The 24610-nt window shown below is 35.3% G+C and overlaps 1 protein-coding gene across 1 annotated transcript in view; it reads right to left on the reverse strand.

Moving 5' to 3' along the window:
- Nucleotides 1–24610, reverse strand: part of Ank3 (ankyrin 3) — a 323355-nt gene that overhangs the window by 70185 nt on the left and 228560 nt on the right. Inside the window, exons 26-28 of the mRNA XM_077799312.1 lie at nt 11512–11618; nt 6312–6536; nt 3396–3550 (exon numbers count right to left, since the gene is read on the reverse strand). Coding sequence (XP_077655438.1) covers nt 3396–3550; nt 6312–6536; nt 11512–11618 — 487 coding nt within the window. The remainder of the gene's footprint in view (nt 1–3395; nt 3551–6311; nt 6537–11511; nt 11619–24610) is intronic.

The raw sequence follows: 24610 nt of genomic DNA on the forward strand, positions 1-24610 counted from the left end.
CACAGATCATATATATATATATGGCAGATGAAGCCTAATTGTTATGAACTATGGAAATTAATAAGTTAAATAAAATAATCATAGGCCAATTTACTTCTCTTTTCCTTAAGGAAATCTTGAGGGATCTGGTCACTGGTTTATTTCATGCACAGCTTTTCTCTTGTTAACAGTAATCCAGGAGCAAAAAGGAGAGAGGCCCAGAGCGGAGAGATAAGAACACAAAACACACAACCTTCTCTGTGGCACTTATGCTTCTGGCCCACTAGAGGTTTGACTAGCTGGACGATCCAGGAAAATAACAGGTTAACTTCTTTTAAACAGATAGATTGATTTCTATTTTTGCTTGGTTTTGGCGGGGGGGGGGGGATGTTCTGATAAGAATGACATATTTGTGGGGATAGGAGTATGGAACTTAAGACTTGAATTTGGTACAAAATTGAACAAAGCTTCAGTTATAAAATGTGTTATTATTCCTTATTATTATTTTAAAATTTAATACACATAAAAACCACTGTGCCTTGAAAATTTAGTTCTCATTTTTGCTCTCATAGTCTGTAGGGCTTGATTCTTTAAACCTGGAAGTATTTATAATTCCTTTTAATTATCTAAAATAGAATCAAATTATATCTGGTCTTTAAAAATGTAGCAAAGAAACTCAATCTGCCATTTCCAGGATAACACACAAAATCCAGGGCAGAGAATTATATCACTATTTCTTTAACCATTGGCATAGCTGTGTTTGGGACACCATTTGTCTAAGCAAAGACAGAACTTATTCCTATTTGAAAACTGACTTATTAAAAACAAAACACATTATGTGATGTGTGAAATAATAAAAGCAACCCCCCCAAAAAAGAAACCTGAAAATTTGAAAAAAAAAATTGACTTTTTCCTGATAGGTCATACTATATATAACATATGCTCAAAAATGAAGAATGTATTATTAGAGTATTCAGTATTCTTGCTAAAAATGCAGTCCAATGAGGTTGCCACTGGCCATGTGGCTAACTTAAATGAATCAAAAACAAAAAATTACCGGAGTTGCATGATTTACATTTTAAGTGCTCAAGAACCATGTATGACTAGAGAGTACTTATTTGGACAGCACAGGTGTAGTACATTTCCATCATCATTAAGCTCTATTGGGTAGCACTGTCTTAGAATAGTCAGTGTTATTTGAGAATAGTATCAGCTTTTCATTTTTTTTCAAATTCAAGTATTCTGCTATTTTTTTTTCTCCAGGAGATTAATATTAATGAAGACTGGGGTAGAGGAAACAGACTAGAGAGACCTTTCCTCCAGATGGCTTATACTGTATATCTTTCTGTCTACTACCTCTGTGCTTGACTCTGGTGACAAGAGGAGGAAGGTGTGTATCTTGCCTTCAAGGAACTTACAGTATCAAGTAGCTATCCATTAAAAGAAAAGTTTTTTTTTTTTGTAGTAGACAACACATTTTCAAAACCACTTTAGTATTTAAGAAATACTGGATCCTTAAAAACATTTTTCATACTTTGTTTTCTTTAAAAGGATGACTATCATCTATAGAAAATCCATACTCTTAATCTCTCCATTTTTTAACCTGAATCATCAGGTTAAAAATTCTTTCAGCACTTCCACAAATGCTAATTCATTCTAAGCATTTATTCTTTTAAAAACTTTTGACTGTGTTTCTCTTCATGTCATGTAAGAGAATGACTATCTGTCATGCTTTAGAACAAGTTCAGGTAATACTAATTAGAAATTTTAATCCCCACTGAATGTTCCCATTCTTAAGAAATTACTTGAATTTGTAGATAGCATGTAATATAAATATTAGTATATGTATATTCCTTAAATAGCATATATGCATTAAATGTACCTGATCCTAATCTAGACCCAATCTAATCTGCACCAAACTTGGAAGTCTGTAGCAATTTTTCACTGTGGGTTTGTTTTCTTCTTCACAGGGTGACACATTTCTAAAATAAGTGGGATACAGTTAAAACTCTTGAAAATATAGAACTAGATTTCATCCCCAGTGCTTCTATTTAGTAAGTTAATCTTAGATAATTACTTGACTTCTCTGAATTTTAGTTCCTTTCCCTGTAAAGTAGGAGTAAAACGACCGAGTTTATAATGCTATATTTTCTTTTTAAACTTTTCATATATAAAGGCCTCATGAATGCTGGATTTCTCCAATTATTAGTTTCTATCTACCTGGCTATAAAGCATCTTTAACATTCATGGTTGGTAGTGACCATATCTTATGCAAAACTTTTGGCATGACATTTTTTTTCCCTTGTAGAATGAATATAACGGTGACAGTAACTGAAATTTATCAAGGGCTCACTGTGTGAAAAGGACTATTTCTGAAATAAGAGCACTTCACATAAATATTTATTATTCTTAATAGTAATTCTATAAAGCAAGGAGGGTTTCCTCTGTTTTACCCAAGAAAAAGGCACACAGGGATTAAGTGACTTGTCCAAGCCATCCTTCAAATACTAAGTTTGTCTAGCTCCTTTGTCTACATTCTGAACCTGCAAGAAACCCTGTTAGATACATTCTAAAACTCAATGAATTAATAAATATGAATTTTATAGGATGTGAATTACATCTCCACTAAAGCTATAATTTAAAACAATGGCTGAATTTGCAGTGATTAGGAAGTAAATACAAGGTAAAAAGATTAGCTCTGACATTTTTGTCTATAGCATCAGATTTCACGAGCTTGGTTTCCCCTCCCTCACATTATTTAAGGAAATCTCTGTCAAATAACTACTCTCAAAACCAGTCTACTATCAATGTCTACTAAGAAAAACTGCTATGATTCTAAGCATCAGACATCCTAAAATAAGATTTGTTTTGCCGTTCTTACTAGGTCAAAGAATAAGACACCAAAACACCACAGACTCCAATAATTATCTTGAAACTTAATTTTTAAACTTGTTATGGCCTAAGCAATATTAAAAATTCAGGAAGAATATTGAAATACACTGGGAGAAAACTGAATGAACTGAAAGAGTCTGGAAATAATAATTCCAAAAATAAAATGTGAACTTATTTTCTTGAAAATACTCTACATGCTTCACATGCCTTTCATTATTATTTCATCTCACCTTATCCCTTTTGACTTAGAAAACTTTCTTGGGATTTGGAAAGTTTGATACATTTGATTAAAAACTAAAAGAATCACCAGAATATTGCACATCTGTAGTGTGTGTCGAGGGGGGGAGGAGGACAGTTGTTAAATGGAACTTTATGCCATAGATACTGAAAATCGCAAATGCTGAGGAACTTGGATCCCAGCTTAAAATACAACAAAGAGAAGCTCGGGTACTGTTTCATTCAATCCAATAATTCCCTGTTTCTGCCTGCAAATACTGACAGAAAAACAGCGTCATCATTATTACCTTCATCCATGCCATTAAGTAATTCGGTTAAATCTTCATTTTTACTGTCAAATTGATGTTCCTTCCATGTTTCACCATTTTCACTTCGAAGAACAATGAGTTCTCTCTCTTTTCCCCTCATGGACCCAAAGTGAGGAATTTCCACTATGACAGGGCTGGAAAAAAAATCCACATTATTTTGGTATCAAATTAAATATATTTATAGTATCATACTCAAAAATGTTTCATCAACAATGTTTGATTGAAAATCAGAGGTGCCACTCAGGTTGGGAATGAGTTCAAAGCTGCAGAATCATTTGCTTGTTCAATAATAATATATTAGAAGCCTGATAACATGCCATCATTCATTCACTCACAAACAATTCTTGAAGGCCTACCATATGTTAGGCATTAAACTTAATAGGGGAAAATATTCAGCACCATATACATAGGAAATTTGAATCAAGGAATTTAAAGATTAAAATAGGCCATAAGAAAGAAAGTTGTTCCATTTTTTTTTAAAACACAAGAAGGTATATTATACAAAATGCTAGCGATTTAAAAGGACACAGTCATTTCTTTAAAAAAGAAGTTCTGTCAATTTCCTAATTTGAGAGATCACCACTACATTTTTCCCTTAGCAATAAAACAATCCATAGAGCAATCTACTTGCTCCAGCAGTCAGTTTCCAAGACCCTCATGGCCTGTGTAGTTTCTCATATTTTGAATTTGTGAATAAGGAGTGGGCAGCTTCATTTCCTGGCTCTAACATAAACTGTATAGGAATACTGCAAACTTCCTGGAAAAGCACTTGTTAGTTTGAAATTATCACATAAAGACTTAATAATTTTTGACAGTGTCCTTTTGCAAAGGGATGTAAAAAGAATGGCTGCAAATTGAAGATAGCCAATCAAGCCATGGGAAATAATTTTGTTAAATTTTAAAATGGGATAAATACTAAAAAAGATGGATGGAAATAAGCAGACCACAATCACACACAGTTTATGTAGTTGGATTGTGCAGCTTTATTTTATGACATTTAAGTAGACAGTATCATTATTCTCCTACAGAGGTTGTATGTAACCTCATCTCTTAACCTATGTGTTCATGTCCATGTACTAATAGGAGATATGGGTTTAAATAAGGAGAGAATAAAAAGGGATAGTAGTTGAAAAGATCAAATAATGAAAATATGAATATTTGATTTGTTTTTATAGAAATATTCATTTAAAATGGGGATAATTATAATTTTACTTTTAGCAAAACAGTCATAATTCAATTAAGATTTTAAATATAATTTATTAATATTAGCCTCTATTCTTTAATAGGCAGAAATGAAAACAACTATTCCTAACAGTGCTAATAATTTCAAGAACTATTAAGATATTTACCACAATTTTTAATATCTTACTATTGCACATTAAATTTTATTTGTTTATTCTTTTGAGAACAAGATACAATCTTTGCAGGTTAATGTGTCAGATACTGTCTCTGTCAATATTGAAGGAATGTGGCTTTGCGTTTGACATTCAACAGTACTGGAGAGAAGGTATGAACAGGGCCTTTGACCAAGGTGAAAGCCAAGCATAACTTTTCATAACAGGTCTCTTCATGCAGACTGCCAAGGCAAATACAACAACCAGACAAGCGAAACAAACAACAAACATCAACACATTTCAGCTTAAACAAGACAAAACAAAACAATTCAACAACAGAATATTGTTTGCTACCTAATTCAATGTCTTTAAATATCATGTATTCCCAATACTTCTCAAAACCATTTTACTTATTGATGAGTTTTTCTTTTCTAAGCCCATAAAGATTACAGAGTACTCGTAAGTACTTTAAAAAAAAAGAAATAAAGATCTAATTATACACATAGAGACAAATATACACACATACATATATATCATTGATAGCAAATGTTGATTCAAAGCCTGCAAATACCTTCTCTTACACTGGGCTAAACTTGAAGACTGTGAGTCTAGCTTAAAAAGCATATTCAGAAGAAACATTTCAAATTAAAGAAAGGTTTATAGAAGCACAAGGTTATGAAAGCAGAATGCTTGCAGTGAATTCCACATGCTTGAAAAGCACAAGATAGGTAGCGGTGCTACATTAAGTCAAGCCACATGATTTTTTTTTTTCTTTCAGTGACACACATCAACTGAAAGCATTTAAAAACTTAAAAAATAAAAATAAACTTAAGACAAGAATAAGACCATGAGTGTGACAGAAAAAAATTGAAAATGGAAAAAAAAAATTGTAGACATTCTGTATCTTGTCTATAAAGATCCTACCCAATAAATTTTGTTCCTTGAGGCCCAAGCTGCAGGATTCGGCTAACCAAGCTCTCACCCTCATTTACAGGGGGAGGATTGGTAGGAAGATGCAGTTTACTGAATAACATCCATGCAGCAGGAAGAGAAACGAGAAGGGGAAATTATGAACAAACTGTCAGTCACGACAGAGCCTGCCTGATTTGCACCCAAGTGCCACCTCAGAGAACGAATTCAATTTATTTTTCCTTTTCATAAAGTACCATATCACAATGGACTGTGTCCCTAAAAATTATCTTTAAAAGGACATCCCCAGAGTAGACACTTATTTAAGGAAGTGATAGAATTCCAGCATCTGTAGGTTTTTCTAGGAATCGTGCCTTGACTTGCACAGGGGCCGATGGGGTTCCGTGCACTCGCTGAGCAGAGAACATGCTTCTCGGTTAGTAAAAGCCTTGACCAGCAAACTGAGTTAAGAAAGTACCAGCCTAATAGCCTCTCACAGAATCACACAGCTTTGTGACCTTTGACACTACACAAAAAGTATCCTCAATCAGGTCCAACTAAGTCATTTTAATAGTTAACTCCTTAAGTTAACAAGGGTAAAGAAAACAAAAAATGTGGTAAGAGGGCTAAGATTAAAATCAGCAAAACTTACCCTAAAAATTGTGCCCCTGCAGGACCCATTTCTACCAGCCTACTGGCTAATCCCTCTCCTTCCACCATGGGGGGTGGGTTGGCCAGTTTATGTCTCTTTACCAATCGGCAGGTGATTCGGGTGGGGGCTGTACACTTGCGTGGAGGAATGATGATTCTCATCCCGTGGTGCCGACTTCCTCGCATGGAACCACCTCTTGCATCCACCATAAAGCTAACCAGAAACCTGTAGGGAGAAGACCAGAGGACAGACTTGAATCATCTCCAGAGTGGGTTTTCAAATTAAAGGTTACAGTTCAAAGTGACAGACAATGTAGCTATTGATTTCTCTCAAGATAAATTGGAAGCAAATACAGTGGAGTCACATCAAACATGCATTAAACTTGTGCACTGGGCAAAAAGCTGAAATACAACTTACATTTGGTGGAACATGGCCTCCCAGAAACTGACCACTTTCTGAGATGCTCTCATTGAGGGAATAGAGAATCTCTCTCAAAGTTGGGATAAAAACTAGCTATTAAAAATGCAGCCATGATTAAAAAAAAAAAAAAAAAAAACACTGTCTGTGGTCTTTGTGGGTAGTTTAACGTACATTCAAGGTTATTTTAACTATAAGTGGTTTCTGCCATATGTTAACTATTTAATCTCTCTCCCCACTACAAGTAAGATGAAACTCCACAGTATATCTAACATGTACAACTCATAAAGTACAGGAATATTTAACCATACCAACACTCTAGTTTTTACTAAGATGAAACAGAATATAAAAATAAAAGCAGATGACTAGATTTGCTAAGGCAATTTTGATGGAAAGGGATTAAATAATTCCAGTATAAAAATGGAATTATAAAATAATTATGTAAAATAATCTATATTTAGACATTGTATGCAGTAATACAAAAAGTAGAATATAGTCTTTTAAGAAAGTGCCTCTAAATTATATAATTCTGTCATTTGGTCTTTAAAGTTAGTAAGGAAAATATTTATTAACATGTAAGTATGGCAATATAAAGAAACTGTGTCAAATATGAATAAGAGTATATTGGAATCCCTGCTTCCTATCATGTATGAGCCCATCTATTGTTGTTCCAGAGTTCTACTCTGATGAACATAATTCAGTAAGTCCATCATATGGAACAGTGCATATCAGACAGGGGAACACAAACATATACTTCTTGCGTTCTAACTTTCATATGGGAAATATACTTATTACTAGAACAGCACCAAATATTGATAATGAGAAAGCTGTCTGAATTCTTACAGCATTTTTGGAGAAAAAAATAATCCCACCATCAAAATTCTTTATGACATTTTCATCTAAACACAGTGCTAACATCCTGCAAATAGAGCTTAACCCCTTATGGGCTCTTTTCTGAAGAATGCTGGCTCTTGACCTTGGAAAGGATGACCTACCTCTTCAACAAAACAAATTAGCCTATAATCCCCATAGGGAAAAGAGCAACAGGATGGGGATAATTTTTCAACCAAGCAGATTTCCAGAACCAACTCTGCTCATCTTTAGGTGGATGTACCTTCACACCCTTTTTGCTTATTTATGGATTTAATTATTTCACTCTGAATTAATTGTATGTTTGATAATAGTCTATCTGTTTTCAGAGACTGGGACCACTGATATTCAAGGGAAGAGGGGAAAAGACTCCTCTCCATTCAAAAGAAAAGATATTTGTTCACTTGTTCAAGTGCCTACAAGAATTATTTCCAATGCTAAATGATATGAGGCTCACTGGAAATTGCTCCGGGGTGCTTTCTTTTTCCTAGACACACACAATAATATGTATGTATATGTATAATACATATATGAAACTATTTTTTATTCAATAATTAATGTAATATGACAACAGTATAAAGAAGCCTATGACAAAAGTCTGATTTTTCTCTACTTAGTAGTAAAATATTTTCATTGGAACCAATAGAAACAAAATGGATTAAAAATGGTTCAAGACAAAAAAGTACAAAATAAAAAGATGCAAGACAAACTTTGAGTTTGAAAATTCAGTTGTATTAGTACAAATCCCCATAGAATTTCCACTGAGAGGAGAATGTTTGTTGCTCTGGTAACAGCTGAGTCTCAACAATATAGACAAGTGATTCAGATCAGGGCTATCTTGTTCCCTGCTTGACTTGTAGAGCTGTGCATAGTTCTAGCACACAGTAAACACATATGTTTATAGAATATTTATTTTGCAAGTGCAAAACTATTTTGTTATGTGTGCCTACAAACTGCCTAGTTGTGACTTGGTTATTAACATTAATGGAAGGATAGATGTGGATCTGTAGTGATTGCAGCTGAGCACTCTGAAGGTAGAGTAAGGGTATCAAGTTTAGTTTAAAAACATCAACTAGCTACAAAGAATATCGGAATCAAATGGACAAAATATGGCTAAAATGATTTTAATGAGAAACTATAAGAATCTCTTTCTCTGTGTTCTCCAAAGCACACAGTGCTTGGTTGCTACTCTTAACAATCATTTCCTGTTCTAAGGTTTTTAACTTCATAGGCCAACAGACTGAAGAAAGGTAAGAATATGTGTTAGGCAGAATATAGATCACTAACATTGTGATTTGTTTTCCAAACTCATTCCTTAAATAATGTGCTGAAAAAGTCATGCAACATAATTTATACCAACAAAGAAAAACAAATTAATGTGATGTTTAATAATATTTGTATCTTAACATTTAAACTATAGCATGAATTCTACACATGATCCTAAAATTAACATATGAATGTTTCTAGTTCTGAGAACAGCAGGATGACAGATGCTGACACACTACAGAGACTGACACAATCTAACTGTGAGAAAAATTCACATATATTAAAAATACAGAAAGGATGGTTCACATAAAGGACACAATTATCACCTTGAATCATACTGAGGAAGTGGAGAAGAATAGCTGCAAAATAATTTAGAAAGCAAATGGGGAAATTAATTTGAGATAATTAGAAGCAAGCAACAGAAAATGTCAATGACAAGCAAAGAAAAACAAAAATCATCAGGAAAATGAAACCATGGCATTCGGCATTTGTGGGACAACCTGGAAAAGTATTTTGCCTTAAATGGCTGAATAAATTACTCTACAGACCTGGCAATAGTGAAATATTTTCAAGTGTACAACATCTCTCTTTCCACCTATTCAAATAAGTCCACACTGTTATTTTGCTTTATTGTACAAGTCTTCTGTCCTCAATGAAATTTCAAGGGAAAGAGGAAATAATCTGTATATTCAAATTCTTCATCATCTCCAATGTATGGGAAAAGTTCACTTCTGATTTTTTCGTATTTCCTCAACTTCTCAGTTTACTAAATTAAACTCTAGAATATTTCTTTTGTATGTGGAGATTGCAAAGTGATGATAGCTCTATGGTGGAAATTCATCAACCCCGATTAAAAAAAAATGGACATGTCTACTGCAGGTATGGCAAGAGCTTCATATTTTATTTCTCAAATCTGATTTTTCTTGTGGGGGTTTTTACAATTTTGGGCCCACCTACCATACATCTAATATAAATCATATGAATATTTTAGGAAGTTTAAAATTAATATTACCATAATAATTCAAAATTTTTCTGAATTATAATAATTCAAAATACAATGTTAATGATTCAAATATCACATGGAATTTGTAGTTTTAAAAACAATTTCACATAAATCACTTTTATTCAAATGACATTGCATGGATTCCTTTCTCAGAATTACAAAAGACAAAATTCTAAATTGATATTTTAACCTATCACATATTTCTTTCCCTCTGACTTATCATCTACAAAATGGAGACAATGAATAAATCTTTAGTGTCATCTAAAGGTTCAAGTAAGAATTAAATTAGATAATACATGTAAAAGACTTAGTTTAAGGCCAGGTACATAAAAAGAGCTAGGTAAATTTTAGCTGCTAAAAGTTATTTTAACTAGAAGCAGCAGAAAATACTTTGCTTCCAGTAACTTATTTAATTCTAAATCATCTCTTGTCTTTGATCACAACAAAAAGTCTCACTGCCAGTCTTAAAGACAAAAATACTATGAAATAGTCACGATTTTAACAAATTATTTTTACTCTATTTATATCAATGGCAATCATTTCATTTGAATTACCTACTGGTAAAGAACCCAATATCTAAAAATGCTCTTATTTATTGATTCACTTATCAAAGCATGTCACCTTTAGCCTCCTGCCTTAAATTCCACTTGCCAGAGAGACAGCAATGAGGGATTTCTTTGATGTGGTTTTTATTCAGCATTTCTGGTACACAGATATTTCTTTGTTCATTTTCTAAAAGTGAATTTCTTTACTATCTTTTAAAATTAATTTTCAATTAATAATTTTATATATTTCAATTACATTTTTGCTTCAAGAATGTAAAAGGAAAATTTTACAATTGGAAACTTTCAAGCTTACACTTTTTAAAGGAAAATCACTTGTCAATCAATGTCAAAATCATTCGTCAAGTAAAAGGTCTGTATTACACATACACACACACACAAAGATGAGACTACCAGAGCGCAAAACAATTAATGTTTGATTGAAATTCCTTTTTTTTTTTTTTTTCAGCACTGGGGATTGAACTCTTGAGTCTCACATATGCAGGCACTCTATCACTGAGCTACATCCCCAGCTCCTTTTATTTTTATATTTTGAAACAGGATCTGGCTAAGTTGCCCAGGCTAGCCTCCAACTTGCGATTCTCTTGACTCAGTCTCCTGAGTACTTGGGATTACAGGCATGTGCCAAAGTGCCTATCTGAAATTCTTCTATCATTAGATGCAAAGCACAAACACAATCAGATAAATTAACATAAATACTCAGACATTTAATTTTTATTTAAAAGAATACCTAGGGAAAAATTCATTTGGCTAGTAAAATAAAATGAAGAAAAATGATTGCTAAAATTATGTTTATTGAAAAGGAAAATTAAAGATGTAAAAGAACTTTTGCTGCACCAATCATCTAATTAATTTAATGTAATATTTTTCTAACACTGTACTTTAAACAATAAAAATAGATATACAGATTTGCTAAAAAATATTAAATGATTTATAATTGCATGTCACATATACTGAGTATATATTTTATATATGAATATATTCATGTATATGAAAGTTGTCAGGGTTAATTTATAATTTTAAATAATAAATGCAATGTTAATTTGATAGGAGAAAGAAAAATGACATTTAGGTTCCTTACCCAGAATGAACAGGACTTGAGACAAGATTTACATTGTCCAAGGTGTCAGCAGCCCAGCTGTAATGTCTAAGAGAATCTGAATCAAATTCCCTTGTGAATGTTAGATGCTGAAAAATAAAACAATATAGTCTATCAGTGTCACACATAACATCCCATAAAGACAGAAAAGACATTGGTGTTTTGTACACAAAGTATATCTGTATTTCTTTATAAATGTGGATAGACTAATATTCAAAATAAAGAATTTGTGAATTTTCTAATATAGGTAGATATATAGTCTGAGTGCAAAAACATTAAAAAGTAAAGTCTACTGATACACTATATTATTTCAATATTTCAAGAGAGTACCTGAGTAATGTGCATGGTAAAAGGAGTGTCATGGAACTAATAGCAATGATTTTACGTACTTTAACGTAGGTTCAGATTAATCCTATATCAACTGTAAAATCTTTTCCCCATTCTCAAAATAAAAATAAAAAATTTCAATCTTGATGACTTCTAATTCCAAGTGGGACAGAGCTGCTAGCAGTCATTCAGTGCTTCCCCCAAGTAAACCAGGTTAATATAGAAGTCTGAAGGCAGTCAAGGGCAGCCGAGGCACTGAGAACTAAAGGAACTATACTCTGAAAAGGTAAAACTTCTCAGAGGAACTATACTCATGAAGAGTTGAGCTGAGATTTTGTTATTTTTAAGTTGACACTTGTCAGTTACTAGCACAGGAAGAACTTGGGCTTTGTTTCACAGGGAACACTGCTGAGGAGTGGAAAAACCAGAGAGGAGTTGGTAAAGATATGGGTTGCTTCAAGCACACTACAGTTTTTCCATTAGATATTTGTGGAATTCTGGGGCCACACAGAACAGAATGCTGAAAATCTAACCAGAAAAATCCCTATAAAGTATAATGGAACTTTTCAGCAATTTCATAAGAAAATGATTAAAGAGTTTAGAACTTGCTAATGGGAAGTGGACTTGAAGATCATACCAGAATTTCAAGCAAGTACTCTGCAGGGACAGGACAAACCAGAAGCAGTAGGAACTTTTCCAGGATTGCAAACCAGCCTCATTTCACCAAAATCTTGATTGGATTAAATGGTCATCTGCTTCTCTGTTGTCCTAGCTGGGGGAGGGTGAACCATCTCTGGAGGAATATATCACCATTGGGTGTGTCCACAATTTTTCAAACACAAATCCAGCATAAAATGAAAATTTTCCAAGTATGGCCAGAGCACATGAACAAAAACAAAAACAAAACAAGCCCAGATAGGCACTATGAAGACTCAAAGGTCATCTAGATTTTGAGGTAAGCTAACAAGAACTTTATCTCGGACTCCCATATTGAACAAAATGGGAGGAATGCGTAGAAGAATGAAACTAGATTCCTGTCTCAGCCTGCACAAACATCAATTCAAAATAGATCAAAGAGCTAGGAAGAAGAAAACAGGGTCAACACTCCAACATACAGGTAGCAACCTCCTTAATTTGGTCAATTTGGTCAATTTCACTAATAAACTCCTAAATAAAACTCCTAAAGCACAAGAAACAATTAAGTGGGATGGCATCAAATTAAATAGCAAAGGGAATATGAGCATAAAGACAGAACTTACAAAATGGGAGAAAACCTTGGCTAGCTACTTTTCTGATAGAGGATTAATATCCTAAATATGTAAAGAGCTCAAAAAAACAAAAACCCAATCAGTAAATGGGCAAATAAACTAAAAAGACACCTCTCAAAAGAAGAAATACAAATGACTAACAAATATAGGAAAAAAATTCAACATCTTTAGCAACTGGGGGAATACAAACCAAAAAAACTACACTGAGATTTAGAATGGCATCCCTCAAAAATACAAACAACCAGTTAATGCTGGGGAAAATGGAACACTTTTATACTGTTGATGGGATTGTAAATTAGTACAATGGAAATCAGGAAGGCCCTCAAAAGGTAGGAATGGAGCCACACTATGACCCAACAATACCACTGATCCATATTTATCCCCAAGAATTAAAGTCAGTGTGGTATAGTGATACGTGCATACCCATGTTTACAGAGGCACAGTTCACACTAGACAAACTATGGAACTAGCCTGTCAGCAGATGAATGGATACAGAAAACGTAGTACACACAATGGAGTTTTCTTCAGCCATAAAGAAGAAATCATGACATTTTCAGGAAAATGGATGAAACTTGAGCATATTAAGTGAAAAAACCTGGACTCAACAAGTAAACAGTGGTATGTTGTTTTTTGTTTCTCATGTGAAGGCTAGAGAGAAAAACAGAAAAGAAGCAAAAAAGGGTGGTAGTAGTGGGAATCTCATGAAAATAGAAGGAAAACTAGTAGAATAGAAGGAGGGAACCAGGGGAAAGCAATGAGGGGAGTAAAAGACAGAGTATGAAAGGACAGAGAATGAAATTGAAAAAATTACACTGTTATATTATGTGCATATGCAAATATGTACCAATGCATTCCACTATCATATATAATTATAATGCATCAATAAAAAGAAAAAACAAGGGGAAAGAGAAAATATATGAAAGACAGAAGATTCAACAGAACACCCAACAGAACACCAAAATACACATAAAAATGAACTGCACATGCATCTGTTCAGTTTCATGTAAAATGTCAGTTCTTGACTTAGACACAACAAAAAACAGGGCTAGTACATTGAAACCATAAATGGAAAAAGTACACAAAAAGAATAAAAATACAGAAAATAGTGTGAGACATTGAAACAGTGAAAAGTTTAAAAACAAGTGTGACCGTACTCTCAGAAGCATCTAAGAAGAAAATAAGGCAGAAGCTATACTTGAAAAAAATGAATGCTCCAAATCTGATGAAAGATAATATTCCACAGACCAAAAATAAAGAAGTCTCAGTTTTTATCCTGCTGAAGATTTGCTTCCTTGTTAACACTCTAGTAAAATGACAGTCAAGTATTTTAAAATAAACATTGGGGTGGCCAGGGGAGGGCGGGGGAAGATAAGGAAAATGAGAGAAAAGACATCAGCAGAAAGATGGATTCAAATTCTTTTTAAAAAGTGATTTGTCCTGCATGAGCCCCACCATTGACTGATTAACCCCACCCACCACCAGCAACAACCCTTGCAGAAGACTCATGGCATAGAGACCAGAGACAGAAGACTAGAAGTTTACATGCATTTTACTGACAATGAGGATTAATCGATAGTTTATATATGGAATATTCAGATCTCTCATCCTTCTTTCTTTCCTGGCCTCCCAAACAGACAAGAACAGAGAGGTTCTAGGAAGAAAAGGGAAATCTTGGAGGATTCTGATCTGCCTACTGGAATCTCTCAGTCAGTGAAAGTTCACAGGCTTTTGACTTCAGTAGACATCATGACTGAAGAGTTGTACACCACACACAGAGCTTTCCGTGAGCCTGTTAGAGAGTAGCCAGCCAAGAACCACTAGACAGCTGGGAAAAGCTAATATGAAAAACAAAATAAGCCAACAAACAAGATAAACAAACTGGAAGAAACGGATGCTTTTCAAGAACACTCAAAATTTTTAAGAAAACTTGAATTTTTTCGTAATTATCAAGTGAGAGATGAGATCTTTTTTATACCTATGAAATAAGAGAATGCTTTAAAAAAAACTAGAGGGGGAAAAAAGAGCTCTCAGAAAGTAAAATGACAGCATTGAAATTGAAATAAAAACTAGGGGAAATTTTTTTAAAAACAAAAAAAGGAGAGAAAATACAAGTGAAAAATCAAAAGGTCAACAGCCCCTCCACCCACCCCCCCAAAAAAAGTTCTAGAAATATAAAGTAGTGAAATAGAAGAGAATTCATCAAGGAAAAAATTCAAGAAACTCTCCCAAAACTAAAGACCTGAGTTCCCAGAGTGAAAGGAGCCACTGAGTAACCAGTGCTACAGATGAATATAGACCTCAGGATGGCACAGGATTAGCATGATGTCTCAGAACCTGGAGACAAAAATGATCACAGATGGTAGATTTCCATCAATCTTTTAAGAGAAAAAACTGACAGTAAAGACAATGGAATTCCACGTTACAGTTCTTTGTAAGAGGAATTCTCCCAAGTAGTCAAACCAAGTATGCAAATAGTAAAATACTTTTAGATGTATAAATTCTTCTAAATTTCTCTCTCTCTAATCGAAATATTGGAAGATGTACTCCAAAATGAAGGACAACATCAGCAACACGGAACCCAGCTTCAGAAGAAATAAAGGGAATTTTCATAGTGATGAAGACCCAAAAAAGATGTGCAATGGGCTTTCAAGGGCCTCGTCAAATGAGACAGCTCTAAGATGAGTTAAGTAGAGATTAATAGACTACCTAGTGGATATGAATATATTGAGAAAAGATTTGCACTGGGGGAAGGCTTACAGATTGCGCTCCAATTCTAGGGAAAATAAAACAGCATTGGAAATAAAAGCAGTCATGATATATGTCACATATGTGAAGAACATTTACATATGCACAACAACATAAGCACTAAGTACAGATAGAACCAAAATAAAAATGCAACTATTTGGGGAAATGGGAAGATGGAAAGTGTGCACAGTGGTGGAGAGATTGGAAAAAAAAAAAAAAGAGCTTCATCTTCTATTTGGAAAGTCAATTAACTCCTCAAAAGTTCAACAGGAAGTACTATAACATGATAATTCAGAGACATGGAGGCCCAAAAGATGACTGTCTCTGGAGAAGAAAAACTGGGGACTATAGTTGTATATTGGAATAGTTTTTTCATAACAAGTTATGTCCCACAGAATGATGAGATCTTATTTACCTGCATAACTTTGATAATATTAAACCTAAATTTAAGAACCTACTGTGAATTACACAGATTTTTTTAAAAAAAGCCTTGAAATCAAATTGGAAAAATAACTTGTAGAGCACTCATATGCAAGTCACTATCTAGGTCCTAGGAAAATGCAAAAGTCAACAAGGAACATCTTTCTCCGTTCAACAAGAGAAGATACTTCCAGGGTGTGTGGGTATGCAATTGAGTTATGAGTCCATAGACCTGATACCCTAACCCCAAAAGATCAATAAACCATGGCCAATAGTTCCATATTCTATAAGTTAAAGGTAAGCTGTTAGTTCTATCCTGGCCTTATTTACCAATTCTTTATAATGATTTTTGGAGACCCCTATCTTTCAGAACCAACTATCCTTCAGAAGGAGACAACACACTGAATACAAAGTTTTAATTTTTTTGGTGGTAGCCGTGGTGGGGACAAACTACGGTTCTTACATTTAAGGCCCTGAAGTTATTTTCCACAACGGACCATTTTAAGTCTGATAAATAAAAAATATCACCCCTCTTTGGTACTTACAGTAAATTATTTATCTTTGGCACTCTTAGAAACATGCACTGGTGACATTAATTATTTAAAAAATGAATTATATCACAAAAAGTTATCGCCACCATCATGTAATATTTATTAAGGCTGGAGTATGCCAGCACACTGGGATTCTCTCTCACTTAGACTTTCCTTAACTCCTTTACTCTTGGAACTCTTTGCAGCTCACTGAAGCTTTGTCACACACAAGTGAACAGATGCCATACTTGAGACAAAACAAGGAGCTAAATGTCTCACTTATGTATCCTAACAGTAACATTTAAATACATTTTTAGGTGCCACAGTAAATTTCTCTTCTGAGTTTTGCTTCCTTTTTTTTTTTTCTTCTTCCTTTCTTCTTTATAAGCTTTCTCAGGCCTATGGGTAGCCCTAATTAAACCTGAATAAGTTACACACAAGTAACTAAAACATATTCCTACTACTGTGCATCCATCTAAAATAAAATGTGGCAATACAACTGAACCTATGGTTTTATAAATAGATGTTGAATTGGTAGGTCTTTTCCAACTATATGTTGAGTACTTACTTCTACAGACTAGAGTTCACTTAAAGGTGAAATTTCAAGTGTCATTTTGACAATTTGAAGATGTCCTGACATGTTACTGTGCATGACACAGTAAACCAAAGAAAAGCTTTATCTCTATTTCATTATTGAACAAATAGACATTTAAAATGATAAAGAAGACACTGCCTATGATGATGGTTACAAATGAACTAGACCTGGCTCTTAAGTTTCCTTCAGCAAAGAGGAGTGTTCCTAACATTTAATGGAAGAGCTTGGCTTTAAGATGAGCCAAAGGCTTGGATTTTGGAGTTGCCTTTGCCACCTATTGATGGAGAAAGACTCCTGAGTTTTCCACTGTGGAAAGGCAACACACAGATATAACTGTGGGTCTCTCCCTTACCCCTTCATATGCACTATAGACCTGGAAATGTGTTGTAATTTATCTGAGTGATAGACTGGGAAGGGTAGCTAGGAAAGCTCACTCTCCTCTTGCTTCCATTCTCATGGGCCTCGGTATGGTCCCAGGGAATAGGCAGCCTATTCCACTCCCCAAAGCCCACCTCTGTGAGAAGGATACCTGCTCTGGACTGGCTCTGCTGGTCATTGGGTAGGGAGTCCACGTAGCTGAGGAGTTAGCAGGTCCACTTGGTTCAGACATTGTATGACTTTCAAGCTTGCTTTCATCATGAATAAAGGAGACACGTTACCCTTGATCTATATTTATCTTTACTTATTGACGGTGCCTTCAGAGACGCCCCAAACATTACTTGCTGATTTTGTGATCCTTAGGATATTGCTCTACCTTTCCTAGTCTCAGTTTCCTCTTTCTCAATTGGGGATTGGTTGATATGCACATTTCATGAATATGTATATCAAAAGTCTGATACTACTGCCAGTGTTGGTATGAAATTCTAATAAGATTGCTTTATATATGTAATGCCTTTTATACTTTTCAAGGGACTTACCTTTACACTAGCTTCTTTGTTATGATAATTTGTGGGGGGAAACAGCAAAGCAAAACCGCTTCCAACCCAACACTGGGCCTTTACAGTTATGTACACAGGATGATGACAGCAAACTTACAGGGTGCATTCAGTTATAGGAAGGCATCTTATAAAAACCAAGGTCTTACTTATTGATTCAAAAAATGTTTAAATTCCTTCTTGAAGAGTACTACCACAACTTACTGGCATCAACTCAGTGACAAGGACTGGGCTAGGTCTTTACCATTCATTTGTTCTTTAAGTCCTATTAGACCTGGGTGAAATATTATGCTCATTTTACAAAAGAGGAAATTTGAGATTCAGAGAGACTTCAAAACTTGGCAACACAGAGTCAATACCTAGCATACTATCTTGAAGAAAAGGTCACATTGATTTACTAACATGTCCATGTCAAAAGTAATATGAATATGCACATCATTTTCCATCTTGGAAGTGATGTTAAGGATACTATTAAAACCAAAATACATATTATTCAATAGAGTCCAAAGCCTGACTAATGATGATATCACTGTCTCCAAGAGCTTAATACTTTCCAAAAATAGTTTCTCACTAGCCCTATTCATCAGAGGAAAGAGGAGAGCAAGTACACGCTGGCCTTAGAAACAAGGGCACACCCAAATGCCCAGGTCTGGAAATAAATGTCTAGGCTCAGAAGAATGAGGCAGGAGCAGGAAAGTGTTTTTAAAGGAAAAAAAAAAAAGAAAAAGAAAATCTAATTAGCTCCAATATTAGGAAGCTCTCCAGGCTGCTATCAACCCTCAGTGTGGGATGACACCAGTTATAGTTCAGGACTGAATCTGCAACCTCCTTGTCTTCAACTCTGCCACCTATGGGAGCCAGCCAAAGGTGGTCCTGCAAATCAACCAGTGGCCTTGACAGGCTGATGCTAACAGAATCCAAAAACCTCACAACAACAGGTCACATGCAAGCCTTGGTGCATCTAATCTGGAAAACCATAAACCCAACTGAGCTGAGTGACAGCTAGATGACATAACCAGTCTGGAAGCCCAAGAAAGCAAAGGCTTGTCAAGGATAACTCCACCCTGTGGGTGTCAGTTTCCCTACATAAAGAAAAAGAGATGGTAGATTTGACTCAGGCTGTGGGACCTCTTAGCCCAGCGAATAGCAAGTTAAAAACTTCCAGTTTTGCACTACGGTAATGAGTAGATAATATTAACTGTGATAATGGAGTAATTCAAGTAATGTGAACATTATTTGAAATTCTACATTACTAGGCAAACACAAACAGATAATAATAATCTAATACTCCTACATTTTAATAATTGCCTTTTGGGGGGGATATGGTGCCAGGGATCAAACCCAGGGCCTTGTGCACACTAGACAAGCACTGTCCCACTAAGCTAAATAGTCCAGGAAGATGATTTATTTCTTACATTAATAAGCACGGTATCCCTTTATGTACATGTTTAGGATGGTATACCTTTTCAGACCAGAGGGACAGTCAAAGCAACTCTCTGGAATTAAAAATAGTAACGGCAGTGCTGTTGGTGTGTGAAACAGTTGTCTGAAGAAGGACTCTTCCTTCAGCTGGTATGCTTTACTAAGATCTGTCACACTCTGCATAATAGAGTGACTCTCTTGCCTAATAATCAGCAGGAGATCTGGCTGAAGCATCTGGGAGACTAAAGTTCTATTCTCAGCTCTCCCTGCTAATAGCTGTGTGACACTGAACAATTAGATACTTCTCTTGGTTCCATTCTTCCTGTTTGTAAAGGGGCAATCCTAACATGGTGGCAGGAAGCATGAAAGGAGATGGCCCATTTAGTAAGATGCTGTCGAAGGCACTGCACTAATACTACGAATATTGTGATCTATCATGGATATTGACTGAAATGGCAAGCTGCTACCCAAAAATATAGCAGGCAGGTTTAGACATCCAGCGCAACTCCTTTGAAACATTCTTGTAAGGAATGGATTCTATAAAATAAAACTCGGTTCAAGCAACAAAATAAAAATTAAAGGCTTCCTCTAATGAGGAAAACTGGTCTTCCTCCCCCTCAAAGTATTTATTTCCCTAAAATCAATCACTGCCTTTAAGACTTATTTTGAGATGACCACATAAACTATAGTGAACAGCAAAGTGATGTTTGGTTCTTTGGGATTTCTAAATCTAATTCATTTCTGTATAATTGAGCTATGAACTTCAACAAAAGAAGGTGAATCAAGGTCAGTACAGAAGCTGAGTATGTCAACCTCCAGCTCAAAGCATCTTCATATATTACACTACCTTAAGTAATTCAAAACACTAACCTATCTTAAAAAAAAAAAATCTTGTAATCTTGCTGACCAATCTTCCGAGGTGTTGAATGGATCACCTGAGTAATGCTGGCAAAGCACTTGGAAGAGAGAAAGCAGCATATTAAATGTCACTAGTCAAAGGTGCTTATCTTCCTGGGGACTATCTCTAGCAAATCTTTAATCTGAGGATGGCTACCTAATGCCACCATGCACATTTCTCAGCTCCCCTTGAATTAGCCTAAGTAAAGAAATAGGAAAATGAATGCTCTACTGGGGGTAGAGGAGTGCAATAGGGTGAGAAGCAGAAGAAAACCTGACTAGGAGCATAGCCAGACTTTTGGATTAGGTATTCTCCTCTGTTTTCTATTACTGAAATAGCTGAAAATGCCTAGGTTCTCGAAAAAGCAATTATGTAGTTTCCGCAAACTGAAGAAGCCGCCAATTTGCAAACTACTTGGTCAAGTAGTGCCTAGCACATTATGTGACTTATTTATATGAAATCATCCTTAGCTTCAAAAAAGACCAAGTCTCATTTAAAGGAACCAGAATCCCAGGCTGTGAGATAAATGAAAAGAGTTACATGGTGAAAGACACGGCAGCTGCCCGCATGTGTATGGTGGCTATTGTGAGATCTCCTAGACCACTAACAGAGTCATCCCCACAGTCAACATTAAAAAAGAAAACACAACTGTGCACGAGTTAAACTTTCTAAATCGGTCACTATTTGAAGGTCTGCCACTTGTCGCTTCGGTAGAAACCATGTGGGAAAAGTCTGTGAAAGGAAAGCAGTCTCTTCAGAGGGAGGCAGCAGAGCCAAGCAGAAGCCATATTTATCTTTATAGATGTGCTGCCGGTAAAGCAACAGAACTGTAGGAAAATAGAAGGCCTTTAATTTATAATGATTAATGGGCAAGAGAATCCTTCCTAAAATTTTTTTGGGGGGGGGCTTGGAAATATCAAAGTTTATAGCTATTCTCTTAAATTATAGCTTTTTATTTTGTTAATTAGATTTATTTCTAGAGAGAAAATATCCAATAGAACCTTAAGGTTGTATGCCACTTTAAGATGCTAGAAGAATTTCTATTTTGCCATTGATGAGGGGTTGTTTATGCCAGATTTGACCACCACCAACGGCTAGCGTATCAGGGAGGACAAAAACTGGACTTAAACTGGTGGGTGGGAGAAGACTGAAATTGCTGGCAAGAAAGTCTGGGTGGTGCTAACTTAAGGCATGGCTGAACCCAGCCATAGCTCTCCCAGCAGCTTTGAGCTTATGTCATCGTTATAGCTTCCGCTTCCCTAAGGCTTCTTTCTCACAAGTCTCAAATTTGAGTTTCTCACTAGATTGGCCAAACTTTCCTTTATACTCAAAAGTAATCACTGTACTCCAGAGAAAGGGGTACCCTGAATGGCCAAGTTTAGGCCGCATCCATGGAGGAGAGGAAGAATTTCTACCCCTTTTAAATTACACTGGCTGAGCACCAGCTGGGGATGATTAGTGATTAGACCATCAGATCCTAACTGCTACTGCCAAAAAAAAAAGAAGTGTATGCAGAAAGCCAGTCAGGAGTATGTAGGAAAGGGAACCCACACTCAGAAGTATCTTCTGCTTTTCTCCTAGCTGTGAGTAACTGTATCAGAAATCCTACTGAATTGAATGTTTATGTCTACAGTATACATCCTCTGGTCTTACAACTACTTCCAGGTCATTCAAACAAAGTAAAATTAATTGATTGACCTGGTAAATATTTGTAAACTATTATCATGCTTTCTCCATCAAGGTCAAATATTTCTACTCTTCTCACTATGCCTTACATGCCACGATTCTAAGCTCTTCGTACTTTTCATAATCTGTTGTTGATTACATTATAGTCTGCCAGTTCTTTGAGAAGCACATTAAATAATAATTGATTAGAATTAGAAATAAGCATAGTGAAGAACTCATGTGTCTAAATAGAATCCTTCATGCTAAAAAATGGACCAAGATAGTGGTACTGCATCCATATTAAGAAAACTAGCAAATGTAAGACCTTGGAGGACAGACAGTAAATCCTTGGACTCTTGACTGGCTTTTTCTCACCCTGAGTAATAAAGACCATACAATGTTCAAAAAGGAGGCAACCTGGAACCACATGGTCAAGGACTCTGCTACTTGCAAGCTGTGTTCCCTGATGTGAATTATATATGTTCTCTGACTTCTATTTCTTCCTCTCTTTAATGGAACAAAGAATCATCTCATAGGGTTGTTGTGAAATATAAACAAGTTAATACTAGTAAAACAGGATAGCTCCTGGTCCATAGGAAGAGCTCAAAATGTGCTGTTTTCACCACTGTCCAAGCATCCTTGCCATTACATCTCCTGACACTTAAGGCATCTCATCAACACACTCCATTTCTGTAATGAGGCCTGGGTAATCTGGACTATACACAGTGATTACATAAGCCACCCAGACAGTTGCTTTCAATAACTATGTCAGAAGAAATGAAAGCACCAATATACCACAGTCATCCTAGACAACAAGGCTTCAGTTTAGACTTATCCCTTTTCTTTATTAATTCCTATTTGGAAAGAAATGTTTCCAAGCACATAGATTGCCCTAAAACAACCTGACACACAAATAGCTGAGCTCATAAAACAAATACATTAGGTGCTGAATAACCAATACGGTCATCCCTTGGTATTGCTGGGAAGGAGCTCTAAGACCCACCCCTCAACAAATACCCAATTCTGTAGACATGGAAGTCTTGTATATAAATTGGTAGAGGATTTGACATGACCTGTGCATCTCCTCCAGCATATTATATGAATATATATATGAATATATTATATGAATATGTGAATATTATATGAATATACACATACAGTACAAACGCATTTTTCTCTGAATATTTTTGAATTACTGTTGGTTGGGGTACAGAGGATACAGAGGGAGCACTGTACATAAAGCTTCCAGTCAGAGTTGCTGCAGCTAGTGGTTCCAACAAAGGCACATCTCGGAACCTATCTCCAGGTGACTCTGGATTAACAGGCAAAGGAAAGGTAAAATGGTAGAGTTCATGGATAACCCAATATCACAATTAAAAAAAAAAAGACTCTACTCTCACATATCCAGTGATGAATGAAGTGTTTTACAGACTAGTTATGAAAGGCCCCACAGGAATGAAAATATATTTACCTTCTCCCTTTACCCAACACAGGATCCTAGGAACAGTGTGATAGTCCTATACTAATTATCCTGGGTTTCAACTGTACTGTAACTATAGTTAATGTGTAAAATGGTTAAGTCAACAAAATAATGAAGAGGCAAGTATCTTCTTGTTGAAAAAAAGAAAAGCACATAGAGAGTTAATTTTTAATTCATTTTCCACCTTTACTTGTCAAAGCAACTAGGCAATGACTGGGTAGTTTTCAATCTGACAGTCATGTATCATTGCTTTAAGAATCCCAAATATTTAAGACTTTTTTTCTTGCTTTTCAACAAAATTACTACTCTGAAGAAACAACATTTTGAAATGTATAAATTCAGTTAGAGGCATGAAAGATGTAGATTAATAATTTTTTTGTCATTTAGTTCTAACTGAAAGTGTTTCAAGGCACTTCTAAAGTAAATGCTTTTTATTGGTTCTGCACAGTATAACAAAATTCTCCTTTCTTACAGCCTTTCTAAAAATTAGCCTTTCCCCCATCCTCCACATAAGCAAGACACCAGCAACTAAAGTTAACACATATCTTTCAGAATTTGTTTTTCCTTGAGTTTTTATTTTTAAGGTGTTTGTACAAAAACTTGGAAAAAAAAAAACTGTAAAGAATTGCTGGGCACAGAAGCACATGCCTGTAATCGGGCGACTGAGGCAGGAGGATCTCAAACCCAGGTAACTTAGCCAGATCCTGTCACAAAAATTAAAAATAGGTACTAATGTAGCTCAGTGATAGAATGCCCCTGGATTCAATCCCCACTACCACAAACAGAGAAGGGGAAA

The sequence above is a fragment of the Urocitellus parryii genome, chromosome 5 (genome assembly GCF_045843805.1).
Source record: "Urocitellus parryii isolate mUroPar1 chromosome 5, mUroPar1.hap1, whole genome shotgun sequence".
Lineage (NCBI taxonomy): Eukaryota > Metazoa > Chordata > Mammalia > Rodentia > Sciuridae > Urocitellus > Urocitellus parryii.